Consider the following 17,178-nt stretch of genomic DNA (forward strand, 5'->3'; position numbering starts at 1 on the left):
AAGAGACAGGTCTCCAATTCAGAGGGCCTAAAGACTGCCTTTAGCATTGCCGGGCGAGGCAGGAAACAGCAGGTGGAGCGGGGAAGACCCCTGATGGTCCTCTGCATGGCTGCAGATGACCTATGAGTCCTGGAGTTCGCTGGAGGATGGGTTCAGATCCCAGCTCTTCCATAAAAACCGGAACCCTTAGTAGCCCTTGCTAAGGAAGGAGAGGATTGTACCCAGGTCCCAAGATGCAATGAGGGTAAAACGCTCATAGCTGGTGGGGGAGGAACAGACTGGAGAATGGAGCCAGGGAAGTGCAAGACACAGTCAGAAGGGGACAATGTTGCTTTAATGTCCTATTTTGGATTTTTGACCAGAATTGTCTATTATTACGTATTTCTCTGGAGAAAAGAAAGGCAGGCCAGATTTTCTGGAAGCTTGAATGGGATTCTGCCATGGGCCTGGCAGTTTTGCCAAAGCAATAAAAGCAGCTTTATGGAGTCGTGGAGCCCTTTGCATCCTGGAAATGAGTTTCTCAAATGAAAATTGCAATTCCAAAAAAATCTACCAGGGCAGCAGGCCTGGGCGGCTTACCACACAAAGCCCTTTCCATTTCTGGCTCTCCATTTCTAGATAGTAAGTCTCTCCAGAGTAAAGCCCTCAGCCTGCAGCTCAAGAGAGAAGTGGGTGGGAGGCCCCTCCTGGAGCCCAGAAGTAATGGGGAGGGGTGGGGGGAACTGAGAACGGGAAACTGGAGAGGAAGATGGTGCAAACATGGGGGAATGGAGGCAGGGGGAGCATCGTGTGGGAGAAGGGGAGAGGCAAGTCCCTCGGGGTGTATGCTGTCATTGCTCGGGTGTGCCCAAGGCACTGCNCCACGGGCCAGACCAGCCCAAGGCACTGCTCTGCTGGGAGCCAGGACACTGATCTGACCCACTGCTGGGTTCAGATCTTGACTGCAATGCACCCCACCCATGCACCCCGGGAAAGCAATGGGGCTTGTCTGTGCCACACTGTTTCATCTAAGAAGCGGGGATGCTGCAGGTAACCTGACCCCTCTCAGGGCCGTCCTGAGGATAACCGAAGTGACTACACGAGCGGTGCTTCGGGCCATCCTGGCACACAGTGGGTCTGCAGTGGCTCGCTCCACACACACGACCTGAGTCACGCTTCCCAGCAGCCCTTGGAGGAAGGAGTAGTGGAACCATTTCCAAGCCAGCAAGCCAAGGCACAGGCAGGCCGGACAAGGTGCTCAGAGCTGCCCGGCGGGTAGAAGCCAATTGTAACCCAGGCCGCGGCTTTGACTCAGAGACCCAGACCCTCTCCACGGCCCTGCAGGCACCACACACACACACACACACACACACACACAGAGAGAGCACAGGAGGGAGGCTTGGCCAGTCCAGGCGCTGATGACCAGGGGGCCAACAGCAACTCCTACCTTTTCACCTGGGTCACCTTTCAGTCCTGGGAGGCCCAGCCCACCTTTCTCTCCCTGCAGTGAAAGATGAAATTAGAATACAGCAGAACTCAACACCTGCCTTTTCCACGTAAGACCAAGTGGACCTTGGGCAAAAACCCTTTTTGCTCTTGACCTGCTCTGGCCTTACTGGGAAATGCCAGGGTGAAGTGCAGCTCCGAGGGCTTGCCGTCAGGTCAGTTAGGGGTGGAGCACCCCCTCCCCTTCGGGCACCTGACATGATGCCCCACCCCACTCCCATCCACTTCAGCTGAAGACGCTCCACCTGCGTGGACTGATCGCTCAGTCCCTGTCCCTTTGCTGCAGCTGACAGACCCCAGCAGCCTGAGCCCTTCCTTTCCTCTTCCATAAACCTGGGGAAATAGTCCCAAACCCCAGCCAAGAGCACCCACTGGCCCAGGGACTGAACCCCAGAGGGGGCTGCTATGCGAGGGCACAGGTGTGGTGCGTCCACTTACCTGCTCTCCTTTCTCTCCCCTCAGGCCCGGGAATCCTGGCGCGCCCGGGAGACCGGCCTCTCCCTGTGGAAACAACATGGCGCTTCTGTCCACTCAGCTCCCGGTGAGGAAGCTCTGCTGTGGGCCAGGCCCAGCCGTGTGCTCTCCCCTTCTCTCCAGCCCCCAGAGATCTCCGGCTCAGCGGGGGTGAGGCAGAAAGCAAAGTGCTTCGAGATTCTGCTCACTGGGGCGTCTCCAAGCTCCTTCTCACTTCAGCTGTTCCTTCACCAGGAACCCATTCTGCCTGTCTGGGGGTTTCCTCCTCCTCCTTGTCCTTTAGGACAACATCACCTCCTCGCCACCTTTCCTGACATTCCCCACCTCTGAGTGAGGAGCCTCTCTCCTGCCTTTCCACCCACACCTGCATGCCACCACTCACTGCACCTTTCCCTCGCCCTTGGTCGATGGTGGTGACCCCAGCCCAGCGACGGAGGCATAGGACATGCTGATAATCACTGGGCAGGTAAATGATTGCATGAGAGGAACGCAGTGACCCCCCCAGAGGAGAACAGATACAGGCCTAGGTCATAATAATGAGTGGGAATGCACTGAATGAAGAATGAATGAATGAATGAATGAATGAATGAATGAATGCATGAACGAATGAATGAATGGAGGTTTGAACAAACAGACCTTCTCTCCAGGTCGGCCCGCCAGGCCCTGCTCCCCAACTTCGCCCTGGAAACGGAATAACAGACACCCCATTATTTTCCACTCACCTTTGCAGAGGTGGCTGTCATTCCCCAGCTGGCCCCATGCATTTGTGACACCTGCCGGACACAACTCGGGCTTCTGGAGCCCATGCATAGCAGGGTCATAGACCTGGCTCTACGCAGCAGACTCCCGCAGCAGTGGGGCTGCCCAGACCCGAGCGTTTGGCATTTCCAGAGGGAGGGGCTCCACACCCTCATATCCTCTCTCACTTCCTCCAAAGGGAACCTCTGCTAGAATCGTCCCTACAGCGTTTACACAGGTGAACCCATTCACCCTGAACCTCAAAGCATATGATTCGGAACAACGAGGGGAACAAATTCTGCCTTGAAGGTCCGTCCCACTCTGAGCTGTTAGCACACATCATAGGGAGCCCAGGTCCCCATGCTGGGGTCCAGCGATGAAGGAGAAGCCATTGATAAGTGTGTCCACACCGGCTGCTGTCTCAGGGTTGCTGTCCAGACTTTTTGGAAAACACAGACAGCCCCGTGGTTAGAGGTGGGGGAGAACTTAATGTTCCCTCTCTCATGGTGTGCTACAGTAAAGGCAAGTCTTGGGTGAAATTCTGATAAACATCCAAACTTATCAGAAAGCAAACCCCCAAATATACACGGGTTCTAGCAGACTGGATGAAGTTTTGTCCTCAGCCATTCGGTTCCTGACTAGCATGTTGTGGTCGTGTTGAAGTGGGAGGCATAGGACCAGAGGGGCTTGGTCTGTGGTCCCAGGACCTCAGGCTGCTGTGTTAAGCAGGTCCCTACAAATCACTGATGCAAGTGTGTGTGTGTGTGTGTGTGTGTGTGTGTGTGTGTGTGTGTGGTAGTGGGGAGGGACTGTACTTTCTAACCAATGACATGTCTTGAGAACCACTAACTTCTTTTTTAAGTTTTTTTTTTTTTTATTTATTTGACAGAGATAGAGACAGCCAGCTAGAGGGGGAACACAAGCAGGGGGAGTGGGAGAGGAAGAAGCAGGCTCCCAGCAGAAGAGCCTGATGTGGGGCTCGATCCCAGAACGCCAGGATCACGCCCTGAGCTGAAGGCAAACGCTTAACTGCTGTGCCACCCAGGCGCCCCAAGAACCACTAACTTCTTGAATGACAATTTCTAACATCCATTACACTATCTAGCAAAACCTTAGTGTAGATTTCCATAAGGAAATGTGGTTTTCTCATAAGTGAATGGACACATGAATGAATGAATGAATGAATGAGCAGGTGTGCATACACTTAATGGTTTTCCCGGCAGCCATGGCAGACTCAGCTGGTGGGGAAGGCTAGCACTACCACCATTTCTCAGAGAGGAAGGGAAGAAGGAAAGAAAAAGTAACACACAGCATTGGTTAGCATTAGGCAATTCAGCACACATTTGATGCTACAGTTCTCGTGCCACCAGGGGACCCGGCAGTGGGCACGCAGACATTCTCCACGTGCTCCGATGCCCCATGAATTCCCAGTGTTTATAGGTGCAATTAGGAAAAACTGCTCTAACCGGAATTATGCAAATACCTGCCACTCAAACTGTCACTTTAAATCTGTGAGGATGATAACACCTTAGCCCTGGGAATCGCTTCTTCCATGCTGAGAAAGGCACTGTGCGTCTGGGCTTGGTTAGAAGGCATTTTGAAGAGCTGGGAAGTGCCTCCTGAATTTATGCCATGAACCCTAAGTCAAAAGCAGGGTAGACGGAGGACTGGACGGCATCTTGAATTCCTGATCTGTGCACCCTGCAAGCCAGCTCCATTCCCTTATAGGCTCAGAAACCCACTGTCCACGGCTTACTGTAATCTTGGGAGATTTTTATCTTCGGCTGGCGTTTTGTCAAAAAAAGTAAAAAGACCCCAGGTCAGATCCTTTTTGAGGCTACAAAGGATGTTGTAAAACTACCATCACTGCAGAAATTCATAGTTTTGAACTTCCTAGAGCAATGTTTTAAACATCTTGCACTAGAAATCGGGCAAAAACACCACATGTGAACTGGAGTAATAGGCTTCCCTGTTTGAATCTTCCAGTTAGCGATCACCAGAAATATAAAACAGGCAGATGGAAAGACCACAGAAATCCCAAGGGCACCTCTGAGTTCAGCCCAACACTTCTTGCAATCAGTGGCCGCCGTCTGCAGACCCGTGCACGGGGGTGAGCCTGCTTCCGAAGACCACCAGACACAATGCTGGAATTCACATGCACAAGCCCGGGACTTGCCAATTGACAAAGCTGAGAAAACACAACTCTGTATAAGGTATGGTTTGCACCATAAAATCTACCAGGCCAAGTTAGTCAGCCTGTGCAAACATGTTAAGTCCTTTCTGGAAAATGACAGAATTTCAACCAAATGCCAAAATGTGGCCTGGGTGCTTTTAAGACCATAAAATTCACCCCACACAAACACCTCGTGTGCACGGACATGACTCAGTAAATTACTTATTATATTTCAATGATTTGGGGATCATCATAGATATTTTTTAAAATGCATATGTTAATTCTTAAAATATGAAGGAGCATGGTGTCATAAGTGGTGATGGGACAACTCGCTGGGCACTAAGGGGGGCATGAGGCTGAGCTTCTGGAATCTGGGATCCTGACAGCAGGAGGTTTCCTCGTGGACCTTGGGAGGTTCTTTCCATATCTGAATCAACCTGGGTGTGCTTGACCTAGCCAGGTGCATTTTAATCTGTGCTTTTCCTGCTCCATTTTCCGTCGGTCTTCTAAAGAACAATCGCTCTATGAAAGGACGAGGCACAGGCAGGGCCCTGCATCTCCCCAGGTGCACCTGCCCCAGCCAGCAAGGTGATCCGAGCCCTGCCTTCCAGGGGGCAGGTGTTGAGTCCAGGCCATTGCTGAGCTCTTGCTGGGCTGAATTTGCTATCTATCCTCCACACGGAAAACCCTTCCTGAGCACCTCCCGGTGCCTGACCACGGCTGGGAATGGGGGAGCAGAGGTGACAAAGACCCAGTCACGGGTGCTGCCCTTGACCTGTACATAACCCAGCCAAGTGCCAGGCACCGTGGGGGGCAGCAGTGCCCCGGCAATCTCCTTTCACACAGACTCCCCTAGAGCCACAGCACCTGCACACACGCGCACCACACACACCCCCCACATACACATGCTGACACACACCACACATGCCCCCCAGACACACACACAGTCCAGCGCTCTCTCCTCGGTTCTCACTGCATCCTGAGCCTGGGCCAAAGCTGAGATCTCACCCCAGGGCCTCAAGACAAAAGGAGACCCTTGCAGCCCACGACGGGGCTCTGAAGGACAGCCATCCAAACCCCCACAGGAGGTGCCCTGTCCAGGCTCAGTGGGGAGTGGCCTTTGTTTCTCCCACAGAGCTTGGCACCGGTTGTAGGCACAGGGGGGCTGAAGGCCACAGGTGGCATCAGCCAGAGGTCGGGCCCAGGCATTAGGGAGCACTGGTGGGGAGGGGAGGAGGGATACAGACAGACAGACAGACGGAGAGAAGTCCCTCTCGCTCATTGCTGCCAGGACAAGCTGGACAGTGATGCGTTCTTCCCAAGGCCACAGCTACAGGTATCCCTAGGAATCTGCTCGCCCCTGCTCCCTCTGTCCTAGGTGTTGTGTGACCCTTCCCACCAGGCGTGGCTGTCCCTGTTGGAGCCCCCACCCTGCCCTCACTCCTTCCAACAGCCCCTCATTCATGGTGCTCCCAGACCCCCACTGACACGCCCTGGTGTTCATACCATCCACTGTGGTTCACACAACCCCAAACACACCATGCGGCAGAACCCACTGGCGGGGAGGAGGCGGGGTCCATACCCTAGCGCCGGGCTTTCCAGGCAGACCGTCTTCTCCTCTCTCTCCTGGCTGGCCCTGTAAGGAACACAGAGAGGTTGGCAGGAGAGCGCTGGGCTCCAGGAATCACACTCAGCACTCGTCAAAGGCTGGTCAAGTGGGCAATCACTCATTCTTCAGTGGTGTGGAGCCCCTTCACGCCACGTGACCATGGTGATAAAAAATGATGGCTTGTACCACCTCCTGGATTCCATGTTCCACGCCTCTGCTTTTGTTTTACTTTACAAAAACATCACTGAGTAGAAAAGGTGCTCTTCTCTCACCGAGAGACTTGGGGTACGGGAGATGTCGTCTGAGCAAATTTGAGAATACAAAATACTAGGTTCACCCTTTCCTTTTTCATGAAAGACAAGGGAGAAAGATGGAGACTGTTCACATAAATACCTACAAAATGAAGTTAAATCCATACTTATTCAGTATTTGGTCATGAAAAAGTTGAGTTTCTAAGTTACTTATTGGAGAGGATGATGGATGTCCTCATTAGATCAAAAAGCTGCCTTTCACGGACTGTTGCCTCACACACTGATCATACGTGTGTTTGGTAGGAAAGAATCAAGTTCACCAGGGGAAATAGTCATTGCTCGATCTTGTAGCTATTCGTTTGCTGTGTGTGAACTGGGAATTTGCTTCCCAATTTTAGGATACTTAACCCCAGACTCCTTTCTTAATGAACCTACTATAAGGAGCCCCACCAGGATATTTTTAAAATTAATTTCTCTTACGTTATGTGTATCTGAAAGTTGTTCCTCCTTGCTAAAACGTACATATTTCTAACAGGTTCATTTTAAAACCTGAGGCTTCCAAATCCTTCCCCAGTTATCTTAGCAGAAATAAAGGACTTGCCCACAGTCTGAGCTGGTGAATGCCAACATTCCCAAGTCCTGATCGGGGGCCCGGGCAATCAGTGGATTTTAGGATTCACCAACAACCCAACATCTCTTTCCTCCTGCACTTTGGGTCCCAAACTCCTGCCACCCCCGAGAACACCAACCTTGGGGCCTGGCAGGCCTGGTGTTCCACTCTGCCCGTCCTTTCCGGGTGGGCCCTGGTCAAGAGGGAGAAAACAGAGCAGAATGAGAGGCATGTTCAGGGTGCATTGCACTCAGTGGCCTCTAGCCAGGGGTTGGCTTGGTCGCCAGCAGTGGGGACCATCCCCAGCCTTGTGAGGGGCACTCTCTCGCCAGCGTGCTGTGGTCTCTGGGACCAGGCTGTCCCACACACTGCCTTATGAGGGAGATGGCCCTCACCCTCTGGCCAGAGTCCGGTGGCTCTGGACCTGTGTGGTCTGCGAGAGGAGGCAGGACCCAGACAAATCTGCTGAACTGGCTCGTGGTCCTTCTCTGCGCTTGTTTCCCACTTCCCCAGGGAAGAACGCCACCCACCTTCTTCCCGCTCTCTCTGCCAAATCTCCGCCAACATTTCCTCCCTTCCAGCATCCTGGTTTGGAATTCATCAAGTCTGCCTATATTTCTAAGGACGACAGTGAGAGGCTCCACGTCCTATTTCCCTACAAGCAGTCTCCTCTTCCCCCAGCCCCTTCCGACCAGGCCACAACAGGCAGTGTCCCGGGCAAGGGGAAAAGGGCTCAAAAGTCCCCGCGGCTGCCTGACTCCACCTTCCGCTGCTCCAGATTTGTTTGCTCTGCTGCCTCTTCTCTGACTTAAGTGACCTATCAGTGCACATGCGCACCCCCACGGCAGCTCTGAGGGAATCCTGTCCCCGAAAAATATTGTCCGTGCCATTAGTTTGGCAGCTAGAAGTGCTATTCAAAAGTTAATTATTATTTTAGTAAACCTGGTAATTTTTCTGCCAAGCGGTTCCTGGACACCCAGCTGATGACTTCTGTTGCCTTGCGTCTCCAGCCTGGGCTGATGGCCTATTGGGAGGACAGCACCGTCCTCCCAGGACAGGGGCCCCGGGGTCAAGGCCTCTGGAAGGGAAGGAGGAGGTGCTCCTCTGGGGGGTGAGAGCACTCGGGGCCAGGGAAGTATGACTTCGTTGAAGAGCAAACACTAAAGCCAGAAGCATTGCTTTGAAATACTCAGGAGAGGGGACAGCTTTTGTAAGAAGGCATTGGAGGTGCAGAGCGTGAGGTCACAGCCACCCCCAGCATCCCCTTGTGAGTGTTCGCTGGGGATGCTGGGGGTGACCGTGTGCTCGTGAGTGTTCACTGGGGACGCTGCAGGTGACCGTGTGTCCATGACTGTTTGCTGGGGGTGACCGTGTGTCCGAGATTGTTCGCTGGGGATGCTGGGGGTGACCGCATACTTATGAGTGTTCGCTGGGGACACTGGGGGTGACTGTGTGTCCATGACTGTTTGCTGGGGATGCTGTGGGTGACCGTGTGGCCATGACTGTTTGCTGGGGATGCTGGGGGTGACCGTGTGTCCGAGATTGTTTGCTGGGGATGCTGGGGGTGACCGTGTGCTCGTGAGTGTTCTCTGGGGACACTGGAGGTGACCGTGTGTCCATGACTGTTTGCTGGGGATGCTGGGGGTGACCATGTGGCCATGACTGTTCATTGGTGATGCTGTAGGTGACCGTGTGCCCGTGACTGTTTGCTGGGGATGCTGGGGGTGACCGTGTGCTCGTGAGTGTTCTCTGGGGACACTGGGCGTGACCGTGTGTCCATGACTATTTGCTGGGGATTCTGTGGGTGACCGTATACTTGTGAGTGTTCGCTGGGGATGCCATGGGTGACCGTGTGTCCGTGACTGTTTGCTGGGGATGGTGCGGGTAACCGTGTGGCCATGACTGTTTGCTGGTGATGCTGTAGGTGACCGCGCATCCGTGACGGTTTGCTGGGGATGCTGCGGGTGACCGTGTGCTCGTAAGTGCTCGCCGGGGACACTGGGGGTGACTGTGTGCTCGTGAGTGTTCTCTGGGGGTGACCATGTGTCCATGACTGTTTGCTGGGGATGCTGGGGGTGACCATGTGCTCGTGTTTGCTGGGTACGCTGGGGGTAACCATGTGTCCGTGACTGTTTGCTGGGGACGCTGGGGGTAACCGTGTGTCCGTGACTGTTTGCCGGGGACACTGAGGGTGACCGTGTGCTCGTGAGTTCTCACCGGGGACAATGGGGGTAACCGTGTGCTCATGAGTGCTCGCTGGGGACGCTATAATTGAGCAGGTGTTCCAGGTGTGGATCAGTTCACCTGAGAGCACACATCGCACCCCTGCATGGACGTCCATTTCTGTCATATTTCAACAGAGCTGAGAAGGCCGCCGTTCTAGCAATCAGCCCCTGTCACCCAGGGGCCTGGACCCATAGTCACTAGTGGATCTGCCAAAGGTCCAATGCCAAGGGGGCACCGCTGCTGGGCCTCCACAATCCGAGTGACCTCTTTTATCTTTTCTCTGCTGTCTGGATCCCCTCTAGGGCTATGGGATCCCCTGGCTTCCCCGCCCAGTGGCCCTCAGGAGAGAAAGCTAGCTGCAAGGTAATACCTTCCAGTGGAGAGAGGCCTCCCTCAGTGTCATCTACAGGCCTGTAAAGATGACTGTGGTCCCCTGAGCACAGGCCACCCCCACCACCAGGCCCTGCACAGTGCAGGGCCAGAACTAGGAGACACACTGGCTTTAATGGCACACCCATTAAGCACATGGAGACAGAAAGGTGGTTGAGCCCCAGCCTTAGGACTTAAAAGGCAGGAGAAGGCTCCAGACCCCCAGGATCTTCTGAGCTCGGGAGCGAGGAAGAACGAGGACAAGAACAGGAAGAGTTCTGCCCCCTCTGTTACTTCTGTTGCCCTCTGCACGTGTCCCGTAGGGACAAGAAGCCACACTTTAAACAGCAAGGGCTTCTGAATTTGCATCTGGGTAAGGAGACCAGAGGTGGTAGCCTGGGGAGAGCACACCCCAATCTGCATTTGGGCTGGGGCTCTGTGGGGAGCAATCCCAGGAGATGGAGTTCTAGGAAGGCACCAGAGGAAGAAAGGGTCAGGCTGGGCGCCAGGGTCTCGGTCCCCACTGCCAGAGGAGAAAGGACATGGCAAGTGGCCAGCTGTCCTGGTGGCTGGCTGGAAGGGCCCAGCCACCCCCAACATGGACCAATGGAGGACAGGGAAGAGTGGGGGGAGGGGACACTCTGGGACACTTACCGTCGGCCCGGGGTGCCCCAGTTTTCCTGGGAAGCCGATCTCTCCAGGTAAACCCTGAGAAGGGAACCACATGGCAATGATTAGTCTGGCCTCCTTGGAGTGTCAGGGCCTTTCTCCCAACACCTTCCCTGGCACCGTCCCAGGCCTCTGGCTCTGACGAGGACACACAGGGGTGGCTATGTCTCAGGGCATCTGACCGTCCTTAGTGCAGGCCACTGTGAAGCACGGAGCTGTCACACCATGTCTGGTCTGCAATTGGAGCCACATGTCAGCTTCCACCTGGTAGGATGGGCGGAATGGCCTCCCTCTGCGGGGTGCTGGGTCTGCCCCCGCCTCCACCAACAGGGGACCTTTCCCAGGTGCACAGGAACCGCATGTGGGGAGGATGCTGACCAGCGTCTACCCTCAGTGCCAAACCACAAACTAGTAATGGGCACCCCCAGACTAACATACCTCCTTCCACGTGTCTGTCTCTAGAAGCAGCCAACCAACACGCTGCGTGAGCTCGAGAGGAAGTTCTGGTCCCCTCTCAGGGCCTGAAAGCCCAGAGGCTAGAGGGTAGCTATAGTAGTCCTTGTTTATGCCTTGGCTCTCCTCTCGGACGAAGGACCAACAGAGGGCCATACACAGAGATGTTCCTGGTTCCCACGGGCCATGAACCCCTCCCCTAAGTGCCCCTGCAGAAGATGATCAAAGCCTCTTACCGGGGGGCCTCCGGGTCCAGGGGGGCCTGGGACGCCAGGCGGTCCTGAAGGGCCCTATAAAGACAGAGCAGGGCATGCGTTACAATCGTGCGTCGAGGGGCCTCCTGGCGACAACATCCTGAGAGAGGGGAGAAGGGAGGGGACACGGTGACCAGGTGAGGCCTCGTCTACGTAATGCTTTATATTCAAACAAAAAAAAAAATCTGAAGTAAAATTTGTGACACGTTGACACCTGTCATACTTGGGAGATGCGTACATAACTCTTATATTTTTATTCTTTCCATTCAAAATACTTGAGCATTTAAAATAAATATGTATGTGCCGGCATGTTTACACACACACGCACACGCACACGCACACACACACACACACGGTGGGTTAAGCCAGTAACAAAGATATTGCAGGACAGTGGTTTCCGAGCGTTAATCAGCATGGAATTGCGGGGGGAGAATGACATGGGTCTCCTGCTCCAGAACCCTGATTCCATAGGTCCGGGCTGGGGCCACGAGCTGGTACTCGTGAAAGTTTTCCGGATGATTCTATGGAGACCAGTCTTGACACCAACACTGCAGCGTCAATCATTTGTTCCCTACACTGATACTCGGAGCACCGTCTGTGGCCAGAACAGACGCAGGTCGGGCCCCACAAGCAGAGGAGAACTGCAAGCCAGAGCTCCCGCCGACATGCACCCCGGCCTGACCCAGGTTGTGGGTGCGGGGGACAGAAACACTGGGGCAGGTCAGCCTGTCAGAAACAGGAAGTTCTGGGCCCTGGGCAGTGGCACACATGACCACAGAGACGGAGAGGAGCCGAGAACCCCAAGTGCTCACGGGTCCCTGAGAGCACCCCGCCCGGACCCACTTGTATCACCAGGTGCCACTACTACCCCACGGATGAGGACTCCTGGGGGCACCATCGTGCGGCGGATGACCTTCCTGCTTTGCCAACGGCACTGCACACCCTTCCAGGCTCTTCCCCCACCTCCCCCTGCACCCTCACCCCCGTCCCCGCCAAGCGGGGCCCCGCACACGTTCTCAGACACAAGCTCTGGCTTTGTCTGCTCGGATCTCTCTCCAGGTAGGCGTCCCCTCCTTGCCCCCCTTCTCCACACCTCCACCTCTGACACAGTCTCCAGTTCCCCGGGCGAAATTCATCGCTCCCTCCTCCATGCTCAAGGCTGGTGTCACCGTGTTCATCTGACTCACATGCTCTCTGAGCCACAGGACCCTCTCGTTCCCTCTGCATCTGTCACAGACACAAACCCAGGGCTTGGTATACAGCAGGTGCTCCATAAATGTTTGAAGCCTTCCATTGGATTTAAGGGCCCCTGAGAGTGCTGTGCGTCCAGGGAGAACGATGCCATGTCGCCACTGGAGGGCGATAAACACTAACAAGTGGCGAACGCTGGGGCTCCCCTGGACCTTTGCCTCATCTCCCGCTGGCGGCACACATGAGTCAGCACTGGCACAGACCTGGGAGCTCCGGTGGCATCTGCACCTCGGGGTCCCTGCCGCTGCTCAGTCCTGGTGCACCACTGGAGGGAGGATCTACTTTTGTCGGGAGATGTGTGCTTGAAGCAGACATAATTGAGGGGCCCAACAGAACGGGGCGATGGCCTGGGCAGAGTCCACCCTGCCCCGTGCGGGTCCGGGAAGAGCACAGAGAAGGCTCGTGCCCTTACCCCTACGGCCATGCAGACCTACCACCTAGCTTCACCAGCTCATCTCTGCTTGTGTCTTGGCCATGCAAGGGCCCTGCAGGTGACACTCCCAGGACCCCCTCCGGAAGGTTCCAGGTGACCTGCTCATACTTCAAGATGACCCCTGGGGTCTCATGCCCCTCCACACCACATGGCTTCTCTGAGCCCCTCGTCTGCCAGCAATCTGGACACATCAGCTTTCCTCCCCCCACACACTTCCAAGGTCAGTGATGGCCCCTAGAGTGTTTCATGTGCTTTCAAACAGATTGCTCCAGGAAGTTGGCCTCTTGGCCAGCTCGCTCCTCCGACTTGGTTTCCCCTTCCTCCTTTGCTTCTTGTAAACCCTCCTGCAGGATAATGTGACTTCACAGCATGCTAAAGTAAGCGGATCCCTAGTGATCATCTCCTGGAAAGTAAACCTCCTTATCTGACGATAATGAAAACTGAGACCCAGAGAGGGTAAGCGTGCCACCTGAGGCCACACAGCCGTCATCTCAAGGATCCCTGATAGGCAGGCTGCTGCAGAGTCACCCGGAAAACTTGTCCTTAGTACAGTACCTGGGCCCCTTATTTGGACTCTGAGACAGGTAGGGGACAAGCCCAAGGGGTCAGGGACTTTGGAAACACTCCCCCAGGAATTCTGAAGTTTGGGAATCACTCACCTAAACTAACTCCAGGTACACCCTAACTGTGAGAATACTAGAGGCACAATGACAGAAGCAGGGACCCATGCAAGGTGGAAGCAGAAAACACAGACGTAGAGGAAGGGCTGGGGGGGGCCACCCCCCACTCGGTGCTTCCTCTGCCCTGCACTTCATACATTGTGACTCATTTCTGTCCACCCCCAATCCGGCAAGGAGGGTCGATTCCATCCCGTTTTATACAGGAAGAACTGGAACTTGGGAGGGAAACTGATATGCGACAAAGCTGGCATTCAGGTGCAAGAACACTGGCCCCTTCATCGGTCGTCCCCTGTACCCACCCCTACATAGCTTGGGAACGCGGGTCTGAGCCTCCACCCCAGCACCCCTCGGACAGTGTGTTCTCCTAAAAGACTGCGTGCGTTAAGTTGGACCGGAACTTTCAGTATGGGCTCAACCACGTCTGATCCACCTCCTTTGTAAGGACCCATAGCACCTGGTTCATTGCTATGCACACAGTAAGGCCTTAATAATGACCTGCTTGTCTGATGCTGTAAACTCAGGAAAAAGAGCAAAATCCCACACGGTAATTAAACTCAGGAACTGTAGTGGCCATTTGCAGAGAGAACTAGAAGCAGTGTGAACAGCTGCCGGAGGCTCTGGGGAACGGGTTCCAGCAGGGGACCACATGAAGGGCACAGGCCATTCGCCCCCGGCCTCCTCTGACGGACAAGGAGCATCTTGGAAGTCTAGGTGAGAAACGAGTGGTGAGGGAGGAAACAGCCATCAGGACCCAATGCCAGCCTGCCTGCCACTGGTGCCCTGGGGACCCCGCTCAGAGGGCCACCCCGTGCCTCTGATGGCCGTGCGGGACACAGGGCCATGCCAGAGGCTCTTCTCAGTGCAGCCGCCTGGCCTCGGGAGGTTCTCATGTCCACATTCTGGAAGGCTGCGGCCAGCCTCCTCAGATGACCAGACCCTTTGCGCAGAGCAGACCTCCACCCGGCAGGGACTCAGGTGGTTTCTGATACAGCCTCTGGTGAGCTGTGGGGGAGGGGCAGTGGGGCAGGAGCAGGGCCTGGGGACGACCCAGACATATAGGCCGATCTGCATGGAAGACAGGGCTGGCCGTTCATACCCGACACTCCCCCCACAGGAAGAGAGAACATTTTTTAAAGTGCCTACTACACGCCTGGCCTTCTGTGAGGCCTTTACGCATATGGCCTCATGACCCCTTAAAAGTCCCCATTTATTGCAAGTCCCTGCACTTGGGGTCCAGTTAAGGAAGCACACGGGACCCCCTATCTGCTAGTTCCCAGCCAGATGGCAAGGTCCAGTTTCCTGGTCTCTAAGGTGGAGTCATGAAGCCTACATTCCTCGAGATTGAACACGGTAAGGCAGACAGGACAATGCGCCCACTGCCACCCCCTGGGGGGGAGTTTTATGACTGTTTTGGCCTCCTACATGGCGCCAGCCCCGGCAGGAAGTCTGAGTCAGTGTGAAGGGGTGAGTCAGAGCAGGGCACGGCCCCCTGGGAGAACAGGGGTGAGGGGTGGTGATGGTTCCTACCTGAGCTTTAGACGGGGAGACAGCAAGAACTGGTCTGACTTGGGATATGTTTTGAAGGCGAAGTTGACGAAATGTAAGAGCAGTTAGGGTGTGTGATGGGAAGAGAAGCGTCAGCGACCCCCCCCCCCCCCCCCCCCGCCGACTGTGTGTGCCCAGAACAAGCCAGGAGCTGGTGGCGCCATCTGCCAAGATGGGGACCACGGGAGGGACACGGTTGGAGGATGAAGTGGCATCCGTGGCTCTTCTGTGGGACAGGACGTGTTGGAGGCTCATGCGGTTCTTTTAGGGCGTGGGAAGAGGGGGAGATAGCGATGCAGACCCAGACCCCGAGGCCGGACTGTCGGAGGAGAGACAAGGGTCTGTGCTGCCAGGAACCTAGAGAACGATGTGCTTCAAGAAGGAAGGGACACGATCATTTGGGAAGTGGAGCAGGACGAGCCTGGAAAGCAGACTCCGTCTTCGGTCAGCGCTCAGGCACCGCCGGCCAGGGAAGGAACTGCACGGGGGCATGTGGAGAAGCGAGCTAAGGTGAATGACCTTAGGGGAGACGAGGGGTCATGGAGGACACCGACCTGGAGGGGAATCACGAAGGGCCACCTCGAAGCCCACTCCCCACCTCCCTTCCTCAGGAAACCCAGGCAGGAGTCCATGTGTCCTTGACCCTCACAGTGTTTCTGCCAAGGGCGAAATTTCCTGTCTCCTCTTCTTGCATTTCAATTAAAGATCATAAATTAGGTTACTTTAAACTAAAACTATTTAACTATTAATACCTTTTGGGGGGGTAGTAATGATGGTATAAAGGGATTAAAAAAGGCCTTTGGTTTCGGGGGGGCCTGGGCCCAAAGCTAGGTTGCCTCACACTCCCTCCACGGACTTGGGCAACGTACTTCCCCTCGTGCCTCAGTCTGCACAACTGAGTGCAGCGCGGGTTCACGAGGGCACGTGTGCGAGCCCGGCACCCTAGAGGCTGCGCACGGTTGCTCCACTTTCTTCTCCTCTTCCCATTTATACAAATACACAAAAAACCCGTTAATCTAATTATTACTGCGAGTGACAAGTCAGCCAACAGATTGGAACGTTAATGACACAATGATGACGGCTGTAATTGTTACCAACGAAAACAACAAAGTAGTAACGACTGATAAAAATGCACCACTCCGTCTAATGAGTATTAATAAAATACCATTTGATCCTTCTAATCCGATGGTGGCGACGCAGCTCTTCCACGAGTTCCGTAATCACAATGATGGTACATGAACAGCGATTAACCTCATTATCGTTAATAAAGGAACGGCAAAGAGTTATTCCCAATATCCACCTAGTTCCAATTGGCATAGATTCACGGAGCTGGATGGGATTTGAAGATGCGTGAAAATTACCGGCACAAATTAGCATGGCACTCACAGGGCTTATGTGGCTCAGAAATGTTTGCTTGGGGGGGGGTTGTTCATAATGTGTGTGTCTTTCCCCCTCAGGATGTGGCTCCCGGGGGCAAAGCCGTAATGACTACCTACCTCGGCTGATTTCTTTTTCTTTTTTCTTTTTTTTTTAAAAGATTTTATTTGACAGAGAGACAACCAGCGAGAAAGGAAACACAGCAGGGGGAGTGGGAGAGGAAGAAGCAGGCTCATAGCAGAGGAGCCCGATGTGGGACTCGATCCTGGAACGCCAGGATCACGCCCTGAGCCGAAGGCAGATGCTTAAGGACTGCACTACCCAGGCGCCCCCAACCTCGGTCGATTTCTGTGCAGAGGCCCAGGGCCCACAAGCCCACCCAGCCGGCCATCGCTGGGGCCAGCCCCTCCCCTGGCTACCAATCCAAGGGGTGTCTGTCCGTCCTGAGGGCCACACCCAGCAGCACGGCCTTTGCAAACCCTTGACCCTATGAGACACAGATTTCCATTTTCCTAAAAGGCGCCCAGGATACAAGAGCCACCGTCTACAGCATCACGCATGTGTCTATTTTTTCTAAAACA

At 54.6% G+C, this 17,178-nt stretch overlaps 1 protein-coding gene across 1 annotated transcript in view; it reads right to left on the reverse strand.

The window, feature by feature from the left end:
• Nucleotides 1-17,178, reverse strand: part of COL22A1 (collagen type XXII alpha 1 chain) — a 235,160-nt gene that overhangs the window by 98,126 nt on the left and 119,856 nt on the right. Inside the window, exons 23-29 of the mRNA XM_034668525.1 lie at nt 11,294-11,347; nt 10,590-10,643; nt 7,480-7,533; nt 6,453-6,506; nt 2,596-2,640; nt 1,924-1,986; nt 1,253-1,480 (exon numbers count right to left, since the gene is read on the reverse strand). Of these exons, the coding sequence (XP_034524416.1) occupies nt 1,253-1,480; nt 1,924-1,986; nt 2,596-2,640; nt 6,453-6,506; nt 7,480-7,533; nt 10,590-10,643; nt 11,294-11,347 (552 nt within the window). The remainder of the gene's footprint in view (nt 1-1,252; nt 1,481-1,923; nt 1,987-2,595; nt 2,641-6,452; nt 6,507-7,479; nt 7,534-10,589; nt 10,644-11,293; nt 11,348-17,178) is intronic.

The sequence above is a fragment of the Ailuropoda melanoleuca genome, chromosome 9, assembly GCF_002007445.2.
Source record: "Ailuropoda melanoleuca isolate Jingjing chromosome 9, ASM200744v2, whole genome shotgun sequence".
NCBI classification, from domain to species: Eukaryota; Metazoa; Chordata; class Mammalia; order Carnivora; family Ursidae; genus Ailuropoda; species Ailuropoda melanoleuca.